Here is a 17,032-nt window from a genome sequence, read left to right on the forward strand (position 1 = left end):
GACGTATTCAAAATTACATCCATCTTCGGAACTACGTAAAGTGCAACAAAAAGATGAATTAGATAGGAATGACAGCACAAGGCGCGTACTCGCAATTGAATAATTTATTGGACAAGCTTCACATATGTACACATAGAAATAAGTGATCGTGCATTGGGAGCACATCATCGGACGTGACAAGGGTTTTCTCCATACCGTATGCCCTTATGATGTGCAGTCTGTTTTATTGACTAAAGTCAGAGAATTGCTCTAATATAATCACAAGTGGAAGACCCTTCCTACGAGGGTGTTTTGGGTAGGACGTATGCATATACGTACATGTGACAATGTTTCAGCTCTGAGCAGCATTCAGGTATGAGCGCCACAAAAAGAACGATATATATATATATATATATATATATATATATATATATATATATATATATTTAATGCAAGTTGATGGGGCACGTTGGCCTATGTTAGGGGAATTGGGAACAGGAAAATGGGCTGGTCTTGCGAGAATTCTTGCTTCACAGCCTTAATCCCACAGCGATTCCAGGACCCGAGTATAGCGTATAGGGTTACGACGGTGGTTATATCTATATATAGTCTTCGTGCGATGACATATTAGCACGGTAGAGTGCCCGCGTTGCTCCTAGACCAGGGCGATCGATCGGAAAGTATGACACGAGATAGATAATGAGACAAATGTGTGCTCCCACGACACTCTCGCGTGCATGACGTACGTATTCACAAACGCGCACCGACCGGCTTCTACTGTAGAATAAAAAACCTACATCGCTTATATGCAGCTACTCGAATTTACCCAACTTCGCAAAGAGGTGGTAGCTTCGCTCCTCGGCACCAGTAGTAACGATTCAACGACCGTGGCCTCCAAGATTGCAACGAAGCGCACCGGTGCAATCCCGGAGGCCACGCAATGACGCTTTATGGTGTAGTTCCCATGGTTAGGGGCGTGCGAATATTAGGAAGTTCCGAATAGCGAATCGAACAGTGTCCTATTCGGTTCGGTCTTCGAATTGAATATCACTTTTAGTAAGTGCGAATATTTGTCGAATACTTTTCGAATACTTCGAAACGTCAACTGTACCTAAATAAACATAAAATCGGAGCAAAAGCACTAAGTTTTCGCCCCCTTGGCGTAGTATCGACATAAAACGTGAGAGCTTGCGTAGTGTAGTGGGCTACACCACTCAGGTAGCCATACTTAAGCTGTACAGCGATCATTTGCGTTCTCTGGAGAGCCCTGTGCATGCGAAGAAACTACTTGTTCGCTCCTAATGCTCCATTTGTTTCTTTAATAAACAATGCTTCATGACATACTATGTAATGACAGAAACTTGCTAATTTTAAAAATGCTGGGATGTGAACGTCGCTTCATACCAGTTGTGATAACGACAGTTTATTATTCGAAAGCTATTCGAGAAGCGTTGGGTATTTTATTCGATTCTGGCACTATTCGATTAGTGTTCTATTCAGTCTCAAAAATAACTATTCGCACACAGCTACCGATGGTGGTTCCGAAAGCATTGCATAGAGCTGCACACACGGCTACGTATGTCCAGGGAGGAAATAAAAATATTTCATAATTTTCGTGATATATGCAGTGCTCTGAAGGAAACTTTCCATTTTTTTTTTTTGGAGACCCTGGTCTAAAGAACTGGTGCTTCTTCGCGCATTCTCGCCGAGTCTTTCCAGACGGATCGGTAGCCTTACGTGTGCTCGACAGCTTTTTGTGGAGCTGAAAATACGACATCCCCTTCCACCTTACGGGTCCCTTTCTTTAAACCATTATTTATTAATCACATTTCTTTAATATAACCTTTCTTAACAACCTTTCTTTATTCATTACTTCTCTTCACCTTGCGGGTTTCCACAGAGCTATTACGTCAAAATCCTGCCTTTGCTTCGAGTTGAGGAATTACTCTTCACCGTGCCGTCTGCTAGAGCCGCCTGGTTGGCTCGGATGGTAGAGCGGCTGTCCCGGAAAGGCGGTGGTCCCGGGTTCGAGTACCGGACCAGGACGAACTTTTCTTCAACTGCGAAGCTTTTTCTTTCAAGGAACCCGTATGGGTTTCCTCTGTAGCACTCAGCTGCGTTTGGGTGGATGTTTCATTTTCCCTTCAATAATTCTTTGAACCACGTGACACCCCATGCATGTAAGGCACAGCTACCTTCTTTCTGCTTTCGCGAATGCGCTCGCGCGCCCGTGCGTGCGCCCGGTTTCCTCAGCGTTTTCAGCGCATTTCCCGCCACTGACAGAAGTACGAGGACAGGGCAGCCTGCGCCCCGCTATGCTTATTGACGCGGCTTACAAAATATATTCGGGCGCCTCTTTATTTTGCTTACTTAACAAAACAAGGGCGCTAATTAGAATACTATCGACTCATATCGCTATGGCTCAGACTCATTGATTGTTTTGTGAGTAGTCGCTACAAAACAAAGGATTAATCAGGACATGGTTGCACACGTGCTACGCCTGATTAATCCTTTCATTCTTCAGGTTATAAGCTTGAGTGAATTACATATAGTCACATATTACTCGAGTGTTCGGAATCGAAAGAGAGTGAGGAGCCCTTGTTTTGCCAGTCCCGAAATGCCGGTTTCGCTGTATGTCGGAGTTAGGCAGATGCTTGTAAACAACGTCACATTGTGTGTACTCTTTTCATAAATGTTGGTTTTATTCATTGTTTCTTTTTTACTTAAATTATCCTGAAGTGTCCTTTTTTGTGCTTTTAATGTACGCATGGCGCGAGAACTTCGACCTCAGGCTTATTCCTGGACACTTCAAACAAATGATTGATTATTATTCGCCAATATGCAGTGAGTGCGACGCTGAAGAGAAGCAAGTCCATGGCCGGACCACGACACGATAGCGGGTCGGCACGACAAGGCAGACAGACGGACACAGCAAACCCTGCTTCGAATGCGTAATTTAAGTTCGCAGTGAAATGAAGAATGTGACAGCAGCCAGCAAAAAATACCGTTTATTAACAGGAACAAGCAGACTGGTTGACCCCTGAGAAGGTTGATTTGGTCAACATCTCCACAGTTACGGGAAACGTTCCGCTTGGCGGTCTTAACCACACGCGAAGTACGGGGAAAGTGGAAAGCATATGATTACTCATTGGAAATGCTGTAAACGGTCATCTTTATTTATTTATTTGTCTATTCGTAGTTCCATTTACAGCCTTGGTGAACAAATTGGCCTCGTTGTAGCCAATGCTTCCGGGCTCAAATGCCTCCACAGATGAGTATTGGACAGCAGCTTGGAAATGCTTCAAGTGATGCCTCGAGTTCGCAGTTTTTAGGGACTTGAAAATCCCCGCATCTGCAAAAGAAAAAAAAGCAAGGATTTGACTTCTCTTTCTTTCTTTTTCACTGTTCCAAACGCCCCTTTTTGAAAATCTTAATCACAGAATGGGGGGAGTTCATTCATTGACTTGATTACGCAAGGAGACCTCTGTACAACCGAACGCTTCCGGACTTACTTGTTACGTTCGGAAAGAGGCCCCCTACAGGATTGTATGTCTAACTAAATTCCTGCCCCAGACAGGATGTCTAAATAAATTCCTGCCAGAAGGTATTTTTAAGAGGTTCCGAGGGTTTCTTAAACCTTTGTTCGCATTAAATGATTCGAGATATTTCTTTCTACCTAAGCCTTAATAACTCAGTGCATTCAGAATGTATCTTGTAGAGGCCAATTAGAAAAGCACGCTTTCAGGAATTCTCTTGCAAGGTGTGTTTCTTGCAGCGCGAAGCTCATACAAAGCGCGCACCTGTCGCTAGGCATGCCCGTGATCACCCATCACGTGAGGCTAGTCACTGTCAGCGAAAACAATGCCCTTCGTTTGGCGACTCCATGTAAGAAAGATACGTCAGTTATGTTGATCTCGCCCTGATTTGGTTGAACAGCGAACTAAAGCCAACGCAAGGTGAAGTGGCTTTAGTTCGTATGATCTGCGTTCAGTTCTGTATGAACCCAACATAGAATTAATACAAGGAAAGAAGGACGGTAAATTAAATACGCCCTAATTAAGTTAACTGAAATGTTGCATTATTGATGATAAGGTAAGTGAAAGTGTAAAAGAAGAAAAATTGCCTCCAGTGGGTGCCGAACCCTAACCTCCGCCTGACACGTGCTCTTTCAAGTGAACTTTGTCTATGGGTACTAAAGCTAGTGCTGAGAGTGTTAGCCAGCGACACTCGCTGATAACTCCAAGATCGCAATGGCGATCTCGAAGGCTACATATGTTTGCACCGCAGGTGTCCGATCGCAGGCGTAAGCTACCTCAAAGGCATCGAGGCCCACCAGAATCGAGACCTTCACTACGTAATGAGCGTGAAGAACCAGGGGCAACCGAGGGGCTCAATTTATTATTAATAAAGATCACGGGACAGCTTCACCGTCTGTTCGCTTCATACTGTTAACAAAAATCGAAATTGGTTCTAATAATTTTTCCTGTTTCGTTCTGGAAATACGTTCCATCTACGACTTCCTCTAATTAAACATGGAGGATTTGAGACAAAGACGATATAATTTGATGACCAAAATTCATTGTGGTGGCCGCATTGCAAGAAACTGCCAGTGGGCAATTGATTTGGCAGTATTTTAATAACCTTTTTCAGTAAAACCATGAAGACATTTCGGCTCGTATTTTGCGTTTGCGGAATTGAAGCCGGTTAATTTTGAAGGTGCGTTCACTTTGTGTAAAATCGTGGAACATGCATTAAGTTTGAGATATTCGTCACAAAACAACCGTCGCGGGCGTGAGGATTCCCGCTAAGCAGAAATACCTTGAACATTGATCGAATTATATCGATTTATATGCTGCAGTTGCAATGCGGGCGCCAGAGTTGCAGGCGAAAAAGTCAGATAGTGAAGTTCAATTCACCAATCAGCTTGTCGTCGATCATCGCGCATCTTGTGACGTCTACCACGCCTACGCATTCTTGCTGGCAAAACACCACTTTATCTCGAACCCTTAATTTTAGTGGTTAAAGGTGATTCACGTTAAGACATGCCGTATGTAACACTATTCGCAGCCGCATACAGATCAGCCAACCTTTGAATGGTAAGCGTGAAGTTTTCAGCGTCGCATGTCCAGGCCTCACAGGGCTCTTTCATCAAGTTCAACGTGGTTGGTTCCAGCATCAGCCCACCGTACGAACATTTTCCTGGAAAAGGAACACCAAGAGTTGACCTGTCTTCATAACGTCAGTATTCAATTCACAATATCCAATTATTGACCGAAATATGACTTCTGGTTAAACCAAATTCATTTTCCACAACAAAGAGGAGCCTTTTTACGCTGTCTCGAAATTTAAGAAAATGTCCTTACGCTGCCCTCAAGAGAGGGAGAGACAGAGACATTTAATATTTAAAAGGGGAAGAGGTCAGCCTAAAAGATATATGCCCCTGATTTGCTTCTACACGCTAAACGTTTTAACACCTTTATGGATGTACAAAGGCTGTTTGGTTGTCCCACGGCTAACACCCTCACGTTTGAAGGGTAAGATGGAATTATTGGTTGGGACCAATGAAGTTTTCTTGTTTGTCGACGTTATATGACAACCAGAACTGATGATAGCTTCGACAGACGACACAAAATGTGCCTTAAGTGGCTTAAGTAAACTTTCGAAGCTATGGCTGTCAAATTCTTTTGTCAGATATATCTGTGCATTCAAAAAGGTCAGAATTATTACACAGTTCACAACTACGCCTTTTCTCATTGCACGTGTAGTTAGAGCTGGCTGTCTGTGTAATACAATTTTCAGAGCCCTAAGGGTAAACATCAAACAAGCCGACACCCTTGAGGGTGTACAAATATTTAGAGTGTGTAGTTAGAAAGGTGAAGATGTCAGCCTAAGGGACTATGCTTCTGCCTTGCTACTACAGATGTAGGGAAGGGGGAAATAAGAAAGATAGGGTCATAAGAGGTGTATGATGGAGGTAAAGAGTTAAGGTGAAACAAATTTCTGACGTAACACACATGCGGTAACAAAGCTTAAGGCAATGGAGAGTAGCAAACGTGGTATCTACAGCCTGCAGTAAATGCATTGCTGTTGTAGCCAAAAGCGCGTGTAAACCAGCAAGTAGCTGCCGCAAGGTACTAATTATATGCTTTAGCATCGTCTTGACGTGACAGTCCAACGCTGAGCTCTCGCTTGGCTGTCGTCGTTCCTACTGACGTTCGAAGCTGAAGTTCTTCGTAAGGAAGGAAGGACCGGCAAGCTTAGTCTGCTGCTTTCGACGTGATGCTTAGCTTTCAGAATCAAAAGACTATCTTCAGCCTTTGCTCAAGTTTGCGCAAGCTTCTAGGCTGCAGATGTGCTGGTACCTGTGAAAAAACTAACTTGGAAAGTTCCTGAGGTCATCTGTGATTGGCAGCTTCATAACATAAGTAGCCTACTACTTGGTTAATTTGGTTCGTTCCTTCCTTTGCCGAGTTCCAAAAGACGAATCAGAGGTGTCGTTTTGTCGAATCAGAGATGCGACATTTCGTACCAGAAGACAACTGAGCGCACTAGTTTGCCGCTAGGTGGTAAGTTAATGCGGTCACAATCTATGACGTCAAGGGAAAATTAAATCGAAGAATTATGTAGCCTCACGGAGCGAGCGGCTCATTATGTCATTCACGCATCACGGGCGTACCACTCACATACCAATCACAAAGCAAAACAAAATATAACATTGGAAGTGCCAATAACGATCGCCAGAAAACCAATCATGTTTTGCAATTTGGATGCGGATACGAAAATTCAGTCGAACGAACAAAATACAATGAAATTTCATATAGTTATACAAATCACTATTATAAAGTGAGGAGCTGTCATGTGCTTAGACAACATCGTATGAACCTAGTAAATGTGACGTGTTCTCTGAAGGCAAACGCGTACATTTGGGGTATTAGGTATCTGATAAGCTAGAGCATGAGAAAACAAAATTAGTACGGGCTCAGTTTAGCGTCCCTGCGAGTTTTCAGGGTCCGTGCAGACAAGCGAGCTTTATCGACAAAAGCATACACAGTGCCTTGAACTGAACTGCTACATTTTACTATATTTTATGTCTGTATAACTTTACTGTAGTTCTTACCGCCGATGACTCCGACGTCCTTAACTTCGATTATGGGCACCGGACCGGGGAACGGGGGCTGGGGCTCGCCCGTCTCCGGCGGCTTCGGAGTCACGGTGTCCAGGGCGTATACACCGACGAATACGAGAACCATGGCGAGCACGCTGGACATCATTTTTTTAGAGGAATTACCCGCAGACCAGAACTGGGAGGAGACGTTCGAAGCCGAGCCTTTACTCCGCGAGCGAATGCAGCAACGGCACAGAGAAGCAAACTCGATGGCGTCTTCCAAGTCCCCAGCTCATTATCGCCAGGAAGTTGAAGACTGCGTCGTACGCAACAATCTACGCCGAGTACGTATATCCGGCTTCACTGCTCTAACAAGGCGACCTCGAGATACACTTAAGCCTGTTTCAAAGTACAAAATGGCAAAAACAAAGGAAATCAAAGGTCACTGCTGCTGTCGTGGATGTTGTTCTTGTTCTCTTGCTTTTGTTTTAGTGGATTCACCTTAATTAAGAGCAGCCTTCGTTATTACGCTGGTAAGCACGCCCTGTTGTATTCGAACATTGGCTCACGAATTGCCAGTCACTGCAGTGATGACCTGTGCAAAAACTTGCTGCTTTACTGAGAACTTTGAGGCGGAGGTATAGCTTTAGGGCCAGCGTATTCAGCACGACACTGTGTGCTCGACCGACGGCCGCCTTGAAGTATTATAACTGCCGAGCTGGGAGCTGGCAAAAAGATTTCTGCTAGAGAAAAAATAAGGTTTCTCTCCTGTACAAACAAGGCATTCATCTTAATGTAGCATTATTTCTAAATAGGAAATATCTTTTCCACAGTAAAACGCTTGTGCGTTTTTGTATTGAAACGAAAATACAAGGTGACAGAAAAGAAGAAAACAAAATATTGCAGTACTCATCTACGATGACTATCCAAGTACGCACATAAGTGAAACGTGTCATGCGTATATGGGGTGTGCACGGCAGATGAGGCTCCTCTCTCGTGCTTCCCTCTTGACGCGCTACGCCATCTGGCGGCGCCACCGCGAAGTCCGCGCATACTCAGTGGCACGTTCCAAGTTGGCGTCAAGCAAGGAGGCGAGGTTCGTTGAAGATCGGCTCTCAAGTCAAGTGGCACGTACCCACCGGAACCTCCCACGTTCTTAGACTGCAGAACCTTCGGAATCGGAACCGTATAGGGCGAAGTCGACTCGACGCCACACGCACCCGTCAGTTCATGCGCGCCTCGATCTGCGTCTGTGCAAATCCGCAGGCGCCTAGAAAGGACGCAGCGAGCGCACTGTGCGTGTCTATAGAGCACTCGGGGAGCTACCCGAGCAGAGTGGGACAGCACTCGAGCGGATATTCGCGCTATTACAAGTTTAGCTGCTTTTAAAGCGAAGCTTTCTTTGCGAACCCTCCAGGATTTTCTTGACCAACGCTGCTGGGTGCTGATGCTGGATGCTGCTGCTGTGTCTTGACGAATAGCTAGCACACGTAAAAAAACGAAAACGATGCTCTAGCCATTAAGCCCACGATCGAACGTTCTTTTCATCGTTATTACAAGGAGGCAAAACCGTGTAGCACTTACACTAAAGACACCACAAGACAATAATCGGGCAAACTTAAACACAAATCAAGGAGGTCAAACCAGCCAAGAGCTTCCTGCCATAACGCTCGTGTATCCAGCGTATTTGTATGATTTCTTCCTGGAAGATTTAAGGCTAGTAGCGCCGCTCAGGACGAGCAAAAAAGGAAAGAGGTAGGGGTAATCACAGGGAGCGGAAAACAGGGTGAGCGCTCACCCTGTTTTCCGCTCCCTGTGATTACCCCTACCTCTTTCCTTTTTTGCTCGTCCTGAGCGGCGCTACTAGCCTTAAACAGTTATGACATACCAACTCGCCCAAACTGCCACGCTTTCCTGGAAGATGTTCTTCGTTGCTCCGCGGTGGTTCGGCATGTCTGTCCATCGTTCTTGCCACCCAGTGCAATGGCCACGATCGCAGGTGTACTTCTATCATGCCAACGCCAACTATAGATCGCTGAGATTAGTCGCCGCGTGTGTGTCACATTGCGTAGTACGGGTGCTCGAGAATGCACATCCGTTTCACGCTATACGCTAACACACATTCACGCCTCCCGAAAGCTTCGCTTCACGTATAAACTCCAAGATGCGAGTTGGATCTGCGTAATTTTTTCTCGACGTAAATGATTCGATATGTGTATCGAAATGAAGATTCATTTCATCGGACCGACAGAAGCGATTCATGTGTACGGGTTCTTTTTCCAAAAATTCCCTCAGAACTTAGATATCAGCGTGTACTTTTCGAGAACGTCGGCGCTCCATTGCGTTCTGGGTGCTTCGCGAAAGCGGTTAGACGCAAGGAAAGAAAGCTAGTCTGACAATGCTTAAAAAGGCTGTTAGCGTTAAAACCTGCATCAAACAAACGCTCAAAGTGTCCAAGGCAACTTAGGAACGACATCACAAATGTCGCTGTTCCCGGAATTCTGGTAGCCTAATTCGTGCTGAAACCATGTGCGCAAACTGCGCTACAGTCTGTATACGATATATCCGCACCACGCTGCCATAAAATCTTGTTGCAAGTGAGCGCTTCGTCTTGTCTTGACTTCCGCCATCCCCTGCTTGCCCTCTTCTATTCAGTTCCCGCAGTTTCCTGCGGCAGCGGCGGCGCGCGTTTATTTTAGGCCGAGGGATTATCAAACTCGCCTAGAAATGTACCTTGAAGTAATGGCCAGAAGCGGAAGCCATAATGCACGCGTTTCGACCAGGATAGCGGTGTCTGAAAGGCAGAGAATTGTCGTCCATCCGACTGTAGCAAGACGCTACTAAGAAAAGCTACGATGGAAGAGCGACCGCCACGGAAAGGCGTTGGCCCATGACGGTTCGATCGCCGGACCAAAACAAATTTTTCTTCACCTACGAAGCTTTCACTCTGGGATACCCGCATGCGGTTTCCTTTGCAGCTTCGTGTCACAGTTGGGGAAAATGGCACTTCCTTTCATGAACCTTATACACCACCTAAATTGCGGGTTACCGCGCAGGACTGCGTTTATTTGCGTGCGTGGCTGAATGGTCGTCATTTCGGGTTTGCATATTTTCAATTTATCCTCAATTGGAAGGAAGGGGGAGGGGCCAGCGGGTTGTTGGTGGCTTCTTTCTAGAACGTCACCTGTAAACGCGACCGCAAGTATAGGATGCATTCGCGGGATCATCCTCGCCTTTATTTATATAGCCCCCCGCTCCCCGCACAGTTCTCTGCGATTGACGCCACGAAACACACAACGAACCGTGTCGCTTTGCGTGCATGGTCAGGCAGTGGCAGCCTCGAACATGACATTAAAGATCCCGCGCGATTCATTTATCCTTTTTTTTTTTACCAATTCATCCGAGGTGCCCAACCTCGCCGGCCTCACTCCGAAGATGTCTCTTCGATAGCAAAAGTATTAGCGCGCAATATCGAGCCACGCAGGGACGCAGGAGCCTACGTCCTTAAATAGCCGGTGGCCCACAAGCCCTGTTCATTCTCTTCCGGCTCTGCCGTCGCACATATCTAGGTCCACTGACGGGCGATCATATCGTACATCTCGCGCTCTTTGCAGTGGTTGGCCGCGTTTATCTGAAACACGTTTTTCATATCCGGGGTTCTTATCGGATTAGTGATGGCGAGCAGCACCTTGTCCGCACCGGCTAGGAGGGGAGGGGGTTTTAAGTGCAAAAACCACAATCTGATTATAAGGCACGCTGTAGTTAGGGACTCCGGATTAACTTTGATCATCTGGAGTTGTTTAAAGTGCCCCTAAATCAAGAACACTGGCGTTTTTGCATTTCGCATCCATCGAAATGCGACCGTCGTGACCGGGATTTGATCCCGCGACCTCTTTGGTTGCTAGCTTATCTGCACGACCAGTCCAGAGATAAGCGCGGAACGCCTCATTTAAATATCGCATTCCGTTGGTTCATTTACGGGCTTTCACGATATAAAACAACAGCTTGTCTAGAACAGACATCAATATACATTTTATGTTTTTATTAAGTGCCAGCAGGCTCGAGGGCATGAGTTGCTCTCGGAGTAATCATTTGTCACAGCTGATTACGTATCGAAATCATTCAGGGCGGAGAATAAAGCCTATTTACCTCGAAAGTCCCTTATCACATGCACATATCAAATACACTTCATTATTTCACTTTCATTTGCATCGAAACGATGAGTTGTAGAGTCAAGTGCAAGTTTATTTCTTTGGCATCAATTCAAACATTCGACTTTCCAAAAATTTCCCCCGAAACACATGGGACAGCGCGATAAACGTGGCGGCGGACACTAGCCTACATGGCTCGCTCAATTACGCGAGTTGCCGAATCTCGGAGGCCACGTTTTCGGAACCTTTCGTTTATCGCACAGCACTCGACTCAGCTGCAGCGCCACTGCACTGCATTACAAAATAATGCTAGCAGTGTACGCCCAGTCCAGCCGAACTCTTGTAGTCCACTAATTACCCGGCGTCGCGTGCGACACTGTCCACTCGCGGGCGATTATTTCGTACATGTCTGGCTCCTCCTTGTAGTAGAGGGCCGCGTACTCGTTGACTGCGTTTTGCAGATCCGGCGACCGCATCAGGCAACAAATGGAGAGCAGCACTTGGTCCATTCTCATCTGCGGCGACCAGTTCCATAGAAGGATGTCGAGGGAGATGTCGCCGTCGGTGCTCACGTTGGGATGGTAGATTTTGGTCACGAACGTGACCTAGGCAGGAGGCAAAATGTGAAACGATTTATTTTCATCTGGTTTGGACGTCTCTTCGTGTTCAAGAACCATTCACAGCTTTACAGAACATGCTTGAGAATAATCTGCACAATAAGCGGCTCTTACCTGCAAGCTATGGATGTATAATCTTTTTATTATCATTATAAAGACAACTCCCATACACGCAAAAGTTTGCGACATAGCCTGATAGCTTTCTCACCACCCGTTCACCCATAGAATGCTTCCACCTAAAAGATCTTTTACACAATCTATACTTTAGCATGGTACGCACATTTCCCGCCAGCCTATTACCTCTAAACATTATAAGTTTATGATCCAGTTGCCCCTGTAACGACGTTATTGACATTCTACTCGAATATTTCACGTCTATATAGCCTATTATATACATCTACATATACATATAGATATTATGTGCATCTATGACTTTACATCGACCTATCGTCAACGTCTGTCTACGCCTAGATGTATCTATATCGCACGGTACCTTGGGTGGACTATTAGGATAGTCATCGGGGAAAGTAATCGCCACGCGGAAGAGCCCTCCTTCATAAGGCGTTCCCTCGGGACCCACTATGACGGCGCGCCATTTGAACAGATCGTCGGAATCCACGGGGGCGGCCGAGCAATACGGCGGCGGGTCACGGACAACGTCCTCCAGTTCTTCGAGGATACGTTTGATAGCCGCCGATTTCTTCACCGACGGTGCCGATGTTGCGGGAGTGTGTTGCGCCTTCGAAGAGCTAGGCCGTGAGGCATGCCCGTCGTAGCAGGATGCAGTAGCAACTGGTCGCGAAACACCGGGCTCCGTCCTCCTGGCCGCCGTCATTCCACTGGGCCCCGCAGTGTCGAGGTCCGCCGCACTGGGAGGCGTCGTCCCACGGCCAGGCTTCGTTGCGGAACCGGCTGTAGCTGCGGGCGTCAACGCACCTGTGGCTCTTGTAGACACGGTCTCAGCAGCTCCGAACACCGCTTCGACCGTCGCCGCCCTTACCGCGCCACCGGAATCGGCGACACTACGCGCCGCCACCACGTCGTTCTTCGGATTTCCAGGATCCGCAGTTGCGGGACGCGTGGCGTCGCTAATTACCTTAGCGTCGTTGGGTCCCGTAACATTAAATACCTTAGGAGGTGACGTGGGCCCGGCCAATGCTGCAGCACTCGTATGTGTAGGGTTGGGAGGCGTAGTGGCACCAGATTTCACCGTGCCATAGTTCATAGCAGGACTCTTCCCGTGGCTTGGTGCCTTCGCAGCGGTAGGTTCCGTGGGGCTTTTCATCGTTGCACCATTGAGTGTCTTTTGACCTGTGGCGCTCGGACCAGAAGTGTCGGAAGATGTCACGTGAGATGTTACGGTAGGAGGCGTTGTGCTGGTTGGAGGCGTCACCACTCCGCTCGGTGTCGCTCCGGGGGGTGACTCTTCGGGAGTGGTCGTGCTGGGAGTTGCCAAGGCAGGAGGGGTAACGACGGGAGAGATTACGCGGCTAGCTGCTCCCTCAGTGACGACACCAACACCGACGGGCGCCGTCGCGGCACCGACGCTAGCTGTAGCGTCAGGACCTTTAGCTCCTCCCGACGTCACCGTAGCGGTGGTTATCTGGCCAGCGCCCGGCGTCTTGACAGGGCTAGCTTTCCCAGAATGCGCAGGTCCCGGCCGCTCAGCGCACTGCGCTTTCGCTATGCCCCGATCCGTAGCCTCGGGTGTCGGGGCGCCGGCGAGTGGAGCCCTTGTCGTCGTCGGATGGCTCGTCGACGTAGCACCAGTAGGCCCATCGGTAGCGACGTCGTCTGTAGCTCTGTGGACCTTCATCGCGCTGCTGGCGCTGCCAGGACTCGGGTTGTCGGGCACTGTTGCAGCGCGGTGTTCCGCGGTGCCTGGCTGTTGAACAGTGGGCGCAGGCGCATCGCTGGCCTGCGTGGTTCCGGCATCCTTAGCGCCTCCGGCTCTCTCTCCCCTAGACGCCATCGGGGTGCTTGCAGGCCCGGTCGGGCTTGCCATCTTAGTTGGTTGTCCTGGGGTCGGGCCTTCGTTGCTGCTTGGCGTCGCCATTTCGGTTCTTCTACTTCTTCTTCGCTCTTTAGTCTTTAGTATTTTCCATACGATGCTCAGGATACGATGCTATACCCACGCGTTGCTCACGCCAAAAGTAGATATGCGTGCAGGTGAACAATATATCGCATTCTGCGCAGTCGTTGACATATACGCGTACGTATTCAAACCCCGAAAGTGGTAGAAAGGAGGATAGATTTTCAAAAATGCGAGGACACCTAAGCACTTCTTATTCAACAGAGAATGACACGAACACACAGGGACGAGAAAGAAAAGCACAGACTAGTAACAGTATTTTGTTGGAAACACAGACACACGCACACACACGCACGCACACATACGCACGCATACGCACGCACACACACACACACACACACACACACACACACACACACACACACACACACACACACACACACACACACACACACGCACGAGTATGTATACCCTGGCCCAGTGACATGCAAAAATAATCAATCTCGAGTTCGTTCAGGCTCACCGGCGGCCTAGCAACGCGCATGTCACCGGACTTATCAATAAAGAATGCTTCAGCTGTCTCCTTCGCTGTCCTATCTTTGTGTCTTGACAGCACCTTGGTTTCTTTCAGCTACGGTTTGCACTTGCCTTCTTTGCAATGTAAGCACAAGTTAGACGACGGCTGCGCTTTCAAAGAAGTTCTGTGACCAATTGATTTGTTATTTAGACGTCTTCCAGTTTGGCCGATGTACCACTTCCCGCAGGACAGCGGAATGTGACACACTACACCCTTTCCCCACTCAACCACACTGCCGCGGTGTTTGGCATCACATCACTCCGCTTCTGTGTATCACCTGCAACTTTTCTTTCTACTGCTGCGCTGATGCGGCCCAACTTTTTTCTTGCAGAAAAGACAACATTTACACCGAAACGGTTACCCAACTTTTTCATGCGGTGAGACAAGGTGCGCAGGTATGAAATATTGGCGACTGACGTTTCTTTAACGTTAACCGCTCACGTCACGACACCTTATTCTTCAAATCTTTACTTCCTCAGTAATCTTTCACTGAGAGAGGCCAGAGTACTTAATGGTTATAATTTGACTTCCTGAGCGAGTTGATTAGAAAAAGCTTCAGTCATTTGATGGGGGCAAGAATTGCGCACCGCTGCTTCTAAACAAGATGTGGCCATACCTTTCTTCACTAACTTCGATTGACTAGAGCCGAAATCCAGAATGGGCTTCACAGACCTCGGTGAATACGACCAACAGGTGTAGTCACAGCAAATTAGGATATTTAGATCCAAAAAATCCCCGCCCCTTCCAGTCCGTGAAGATGGCCAAACAGCGAAGATGTTTTAGTTACACTGAGTTTAACTTCCCGTCGCTGCCGATGTGTTTCCGCGTCTCGGGCACGCACTTCGGGATCGCCTCCCGGCGCGGCCGTTTAAACTCGGCATCTTTGGCGCGCAGCTCGGGCCAAAGATGCCGCTGCAGCGCGGCCCACCACTGCATTGTTTGAAGATTTTGAAGATCGCTTTAAGATTGCAGCGATTGCAGGCCCACCACTGTAGCGGTGGGCCTGCAATCGTTTGAAGATTTTGAAGATCGCTTTAAGATTGCACGTTTGGAGACGCCTCAATCGCTTTGAAGATCGGTCGGATTGGTGCGACGATTGACGTGGCTGCCAGCACTTCTTGCTGGCGCAAGAAGTGACGGCAGCCACGCGCTTCTAATTTCACGTTTCAATCTCTGGGCACTGTTCGTTGGCTGCAAACTGCCAGCATAACATTTGTTTCTTTCGCGGCAAGGTGGAAGCAATCGTCGAATTATTCGATGCCGATCTGGCTCGATCGCTGAAAATGCACCGTGTGACAACCGTATAAGATTCACGTTAAGATAGCATTCTCGAAGGGGGAAAAGGGATAGTCCTTTCCCCCTGTTGAGCACTTCTTTTCCTTTCCCGGTATGTCACGTGGCCACTATTTAGCGAAGTCCGATATCGACGGCTCAGGGTCCACATAAACAGATTCGCTGTAAAAACTAATTGCCCTTCCACTCTGTGAAGAAGGATAATCAGCGACCTGTGTATGGGCCACTTAATGGCGAACTGCACCTCAGCTGTGGGTCGGCCCGGCATTGCACTATCTTCGGGATCGGCCCACGTATGGGCAGTGCTTAACACCTGCTTCATCTCCACCGCGCGTCGGCCTGGCATTGCACTATCTTCGGGATCGGCCCACGTATGGGGAGTGCTTAACGCCTGCTACACCTCCGCCGCAGGTCGGCCTGGCATTGCGTTATCTTCGGGATCGGCCCAGGTATGGGGAGTGCTTAGCGCCTGCTTCACCTCCACCGTGGGACGACCCGGTATTGCGCTATCTTCGGGATGGCCCACGTATGAAAAATAGTTGATGTATGTCCACGGAGACTAGATCCGCTGGAACCTAGCCATAAATAGCTTCGCTGTATTGGATTGGAGCCAACTTTATTTGTGCCTGCAGTTGAGCGCTCGCGCGCCCTGACGAGGGCCTACGGCTACGAAGTCGCCGTTACTCGGCGCGGGTCTCCACTCGCCGTTGCCGGCTCACTGGGTCCCTGCCTTTCGCGCGCCCCGAGGACCCAGAGCTGTTCGTCTTGGTCGTAGCTCTTCGCGGCTGCCTCGAGCCGTGCTGGGATCGTTCTTGATTTTGCTTCTTCTGGATTTTTAACGCAGTCCCACAAGATCTGCGTGTAATCTGCCGTCTCCCTCCGGCAGACTCTGCACTTATCGGTCGGATATGTCTCTGGGTACAAGCGATGCATCAGTCCTGGGCTCGGTAGCGATCTGGTCTGGAGCTGTCTCAGTAGTACCGCCTCTGCTCGACTCTGTCTTGGGTGCGGGGGTGGGAAAGTTCTGCGAGCCAGGCGGTAGGCCTTCGTGATTTCGTTGCAGTCCATCATGCGGTCCTTGGTTCCGAACCACGTCGGACGGTCTGTCACCGGGGCGCGGTTGTTTAGCGCTTCGCTGTAAAAATTTTCTGCGCCAACCGCGCAAGCTCGCTAGTGCGCCCCTGCTCGCGCGTTCGTCGTCGTCGTCGTCTTCCACAGCTGGCTCCATTGCCACTCATCATTCCAGCGCAGGTAGAATTTCTCTTTTCTGTCGTCGTA

The 17,032-nt window shown here is 48.3% G+C and overlaps 2 protein-coding genes across 2 annotated transcripts; both read right to left on the reverse strand.

Moving 5' to 3' along the window:
- Positions 1-2,971: 2,971 nt before the first annotated feature.
- LOC142589668 (uncharacterized) lies at positions 2,972-7,349 on the reverse strand. Its single transcript, XM_075701200.1, has 3 exons — positions 7,097-7,349; positions 5,067-5,178; positions 2,972-3,331 (listed from the first exon to the last, which is right to left on the reverse strand). Exons 1-3 carry the CDS (start codon positions 7,248-7,250, stop codon positions 3,235-3,237), a joined length of 363 nt encoding a protein of 120 aa, XP_075557315.1. The 5' UTR covers positions 7,251-7,349; the 3' UTR covers positions 2,972-3,234.
- Positions 7,350-11,308: 3,959 nt separating this feature from the next.
- On the reverse strand, positions 11,309-13,900 carry LOC142590880 (uncharacterized). The gene is made up of 2 exons (XM_075703279.1): positions 12,346-13,900; positions 11,309-11,840 (listed from the first exon to the last, which is right to left on the reverse strand). Exons 1-2 carry the CDS (start codon positions 13,855-13,857, stop codon positions 11,586-11,588), a joined length of 1,767 nt encoding a protein of 588 aa, XP_075559394.1. The 5' UTR covers positions 13,858-13,900; the 3' UTR covers positions 11,309-11,585.
- Between the last annotated feature and the right edge of the window lie 3,132 nt (positions 13,901-17,032).

This window comes from Dermacentor variabilis, chromosome 8 (assembly GCF_050947875.1).
Source record: "Dermacentor variabilis isolate Ectoservices chromosome 8, ASM5094787v1, whole genome shotgun sequence".
NCBI lineage: Eukaryota > Metazoa > Arthropoda > Arachnida > Ixodida > Ixodidae > Dermacentor > Dermacentor variabilis.

What these genes read in the sequence shown, in the direction of transcription:
- LOC142589668 (XM_075701200.1), bottom strand. Translation starts at nt 7,250, where the DNA reads ATGATGTCCAGCGTGCTCGCCATGGTTCTCGTATTCGTCGGTGTATAC. An exon ending in GGACGTCGGAGTCATCGGCG is followed by an intron (nt 5,179 to 7,096) that starts GTAAGAACTACA and finishes TTCCTTTTCCAG; the next exon opens with GAAAATGTTCGTACGGTGGG. An exon ending in TTCACGCTTACCATTCAAAG is followed by an intron (nt 3,332 to 5,066) that starts GTTGGCTGATCT and finishes TTTCTTTTGCAG; the next exon opens with ATGCGGGGATTTTCAAGTCC.
- LOC142590880 (XM_075703279.1), bottom strand. Translation starts at nt 13,857, where the DNA reads ATGGCAAGCCCGACCGGGCCTGCAAGCACCCCGATGGCGTCTAGGGGA. An exon ending in ATCCTAATAGTCCACCCAAG is followed by an intron (nt 11,841 to 12,345) that starts GTACCGTGCGAT and finishes CCTCCTGCCTAG; the next exon opens with GTCACGTTCGTGACCAAAAT.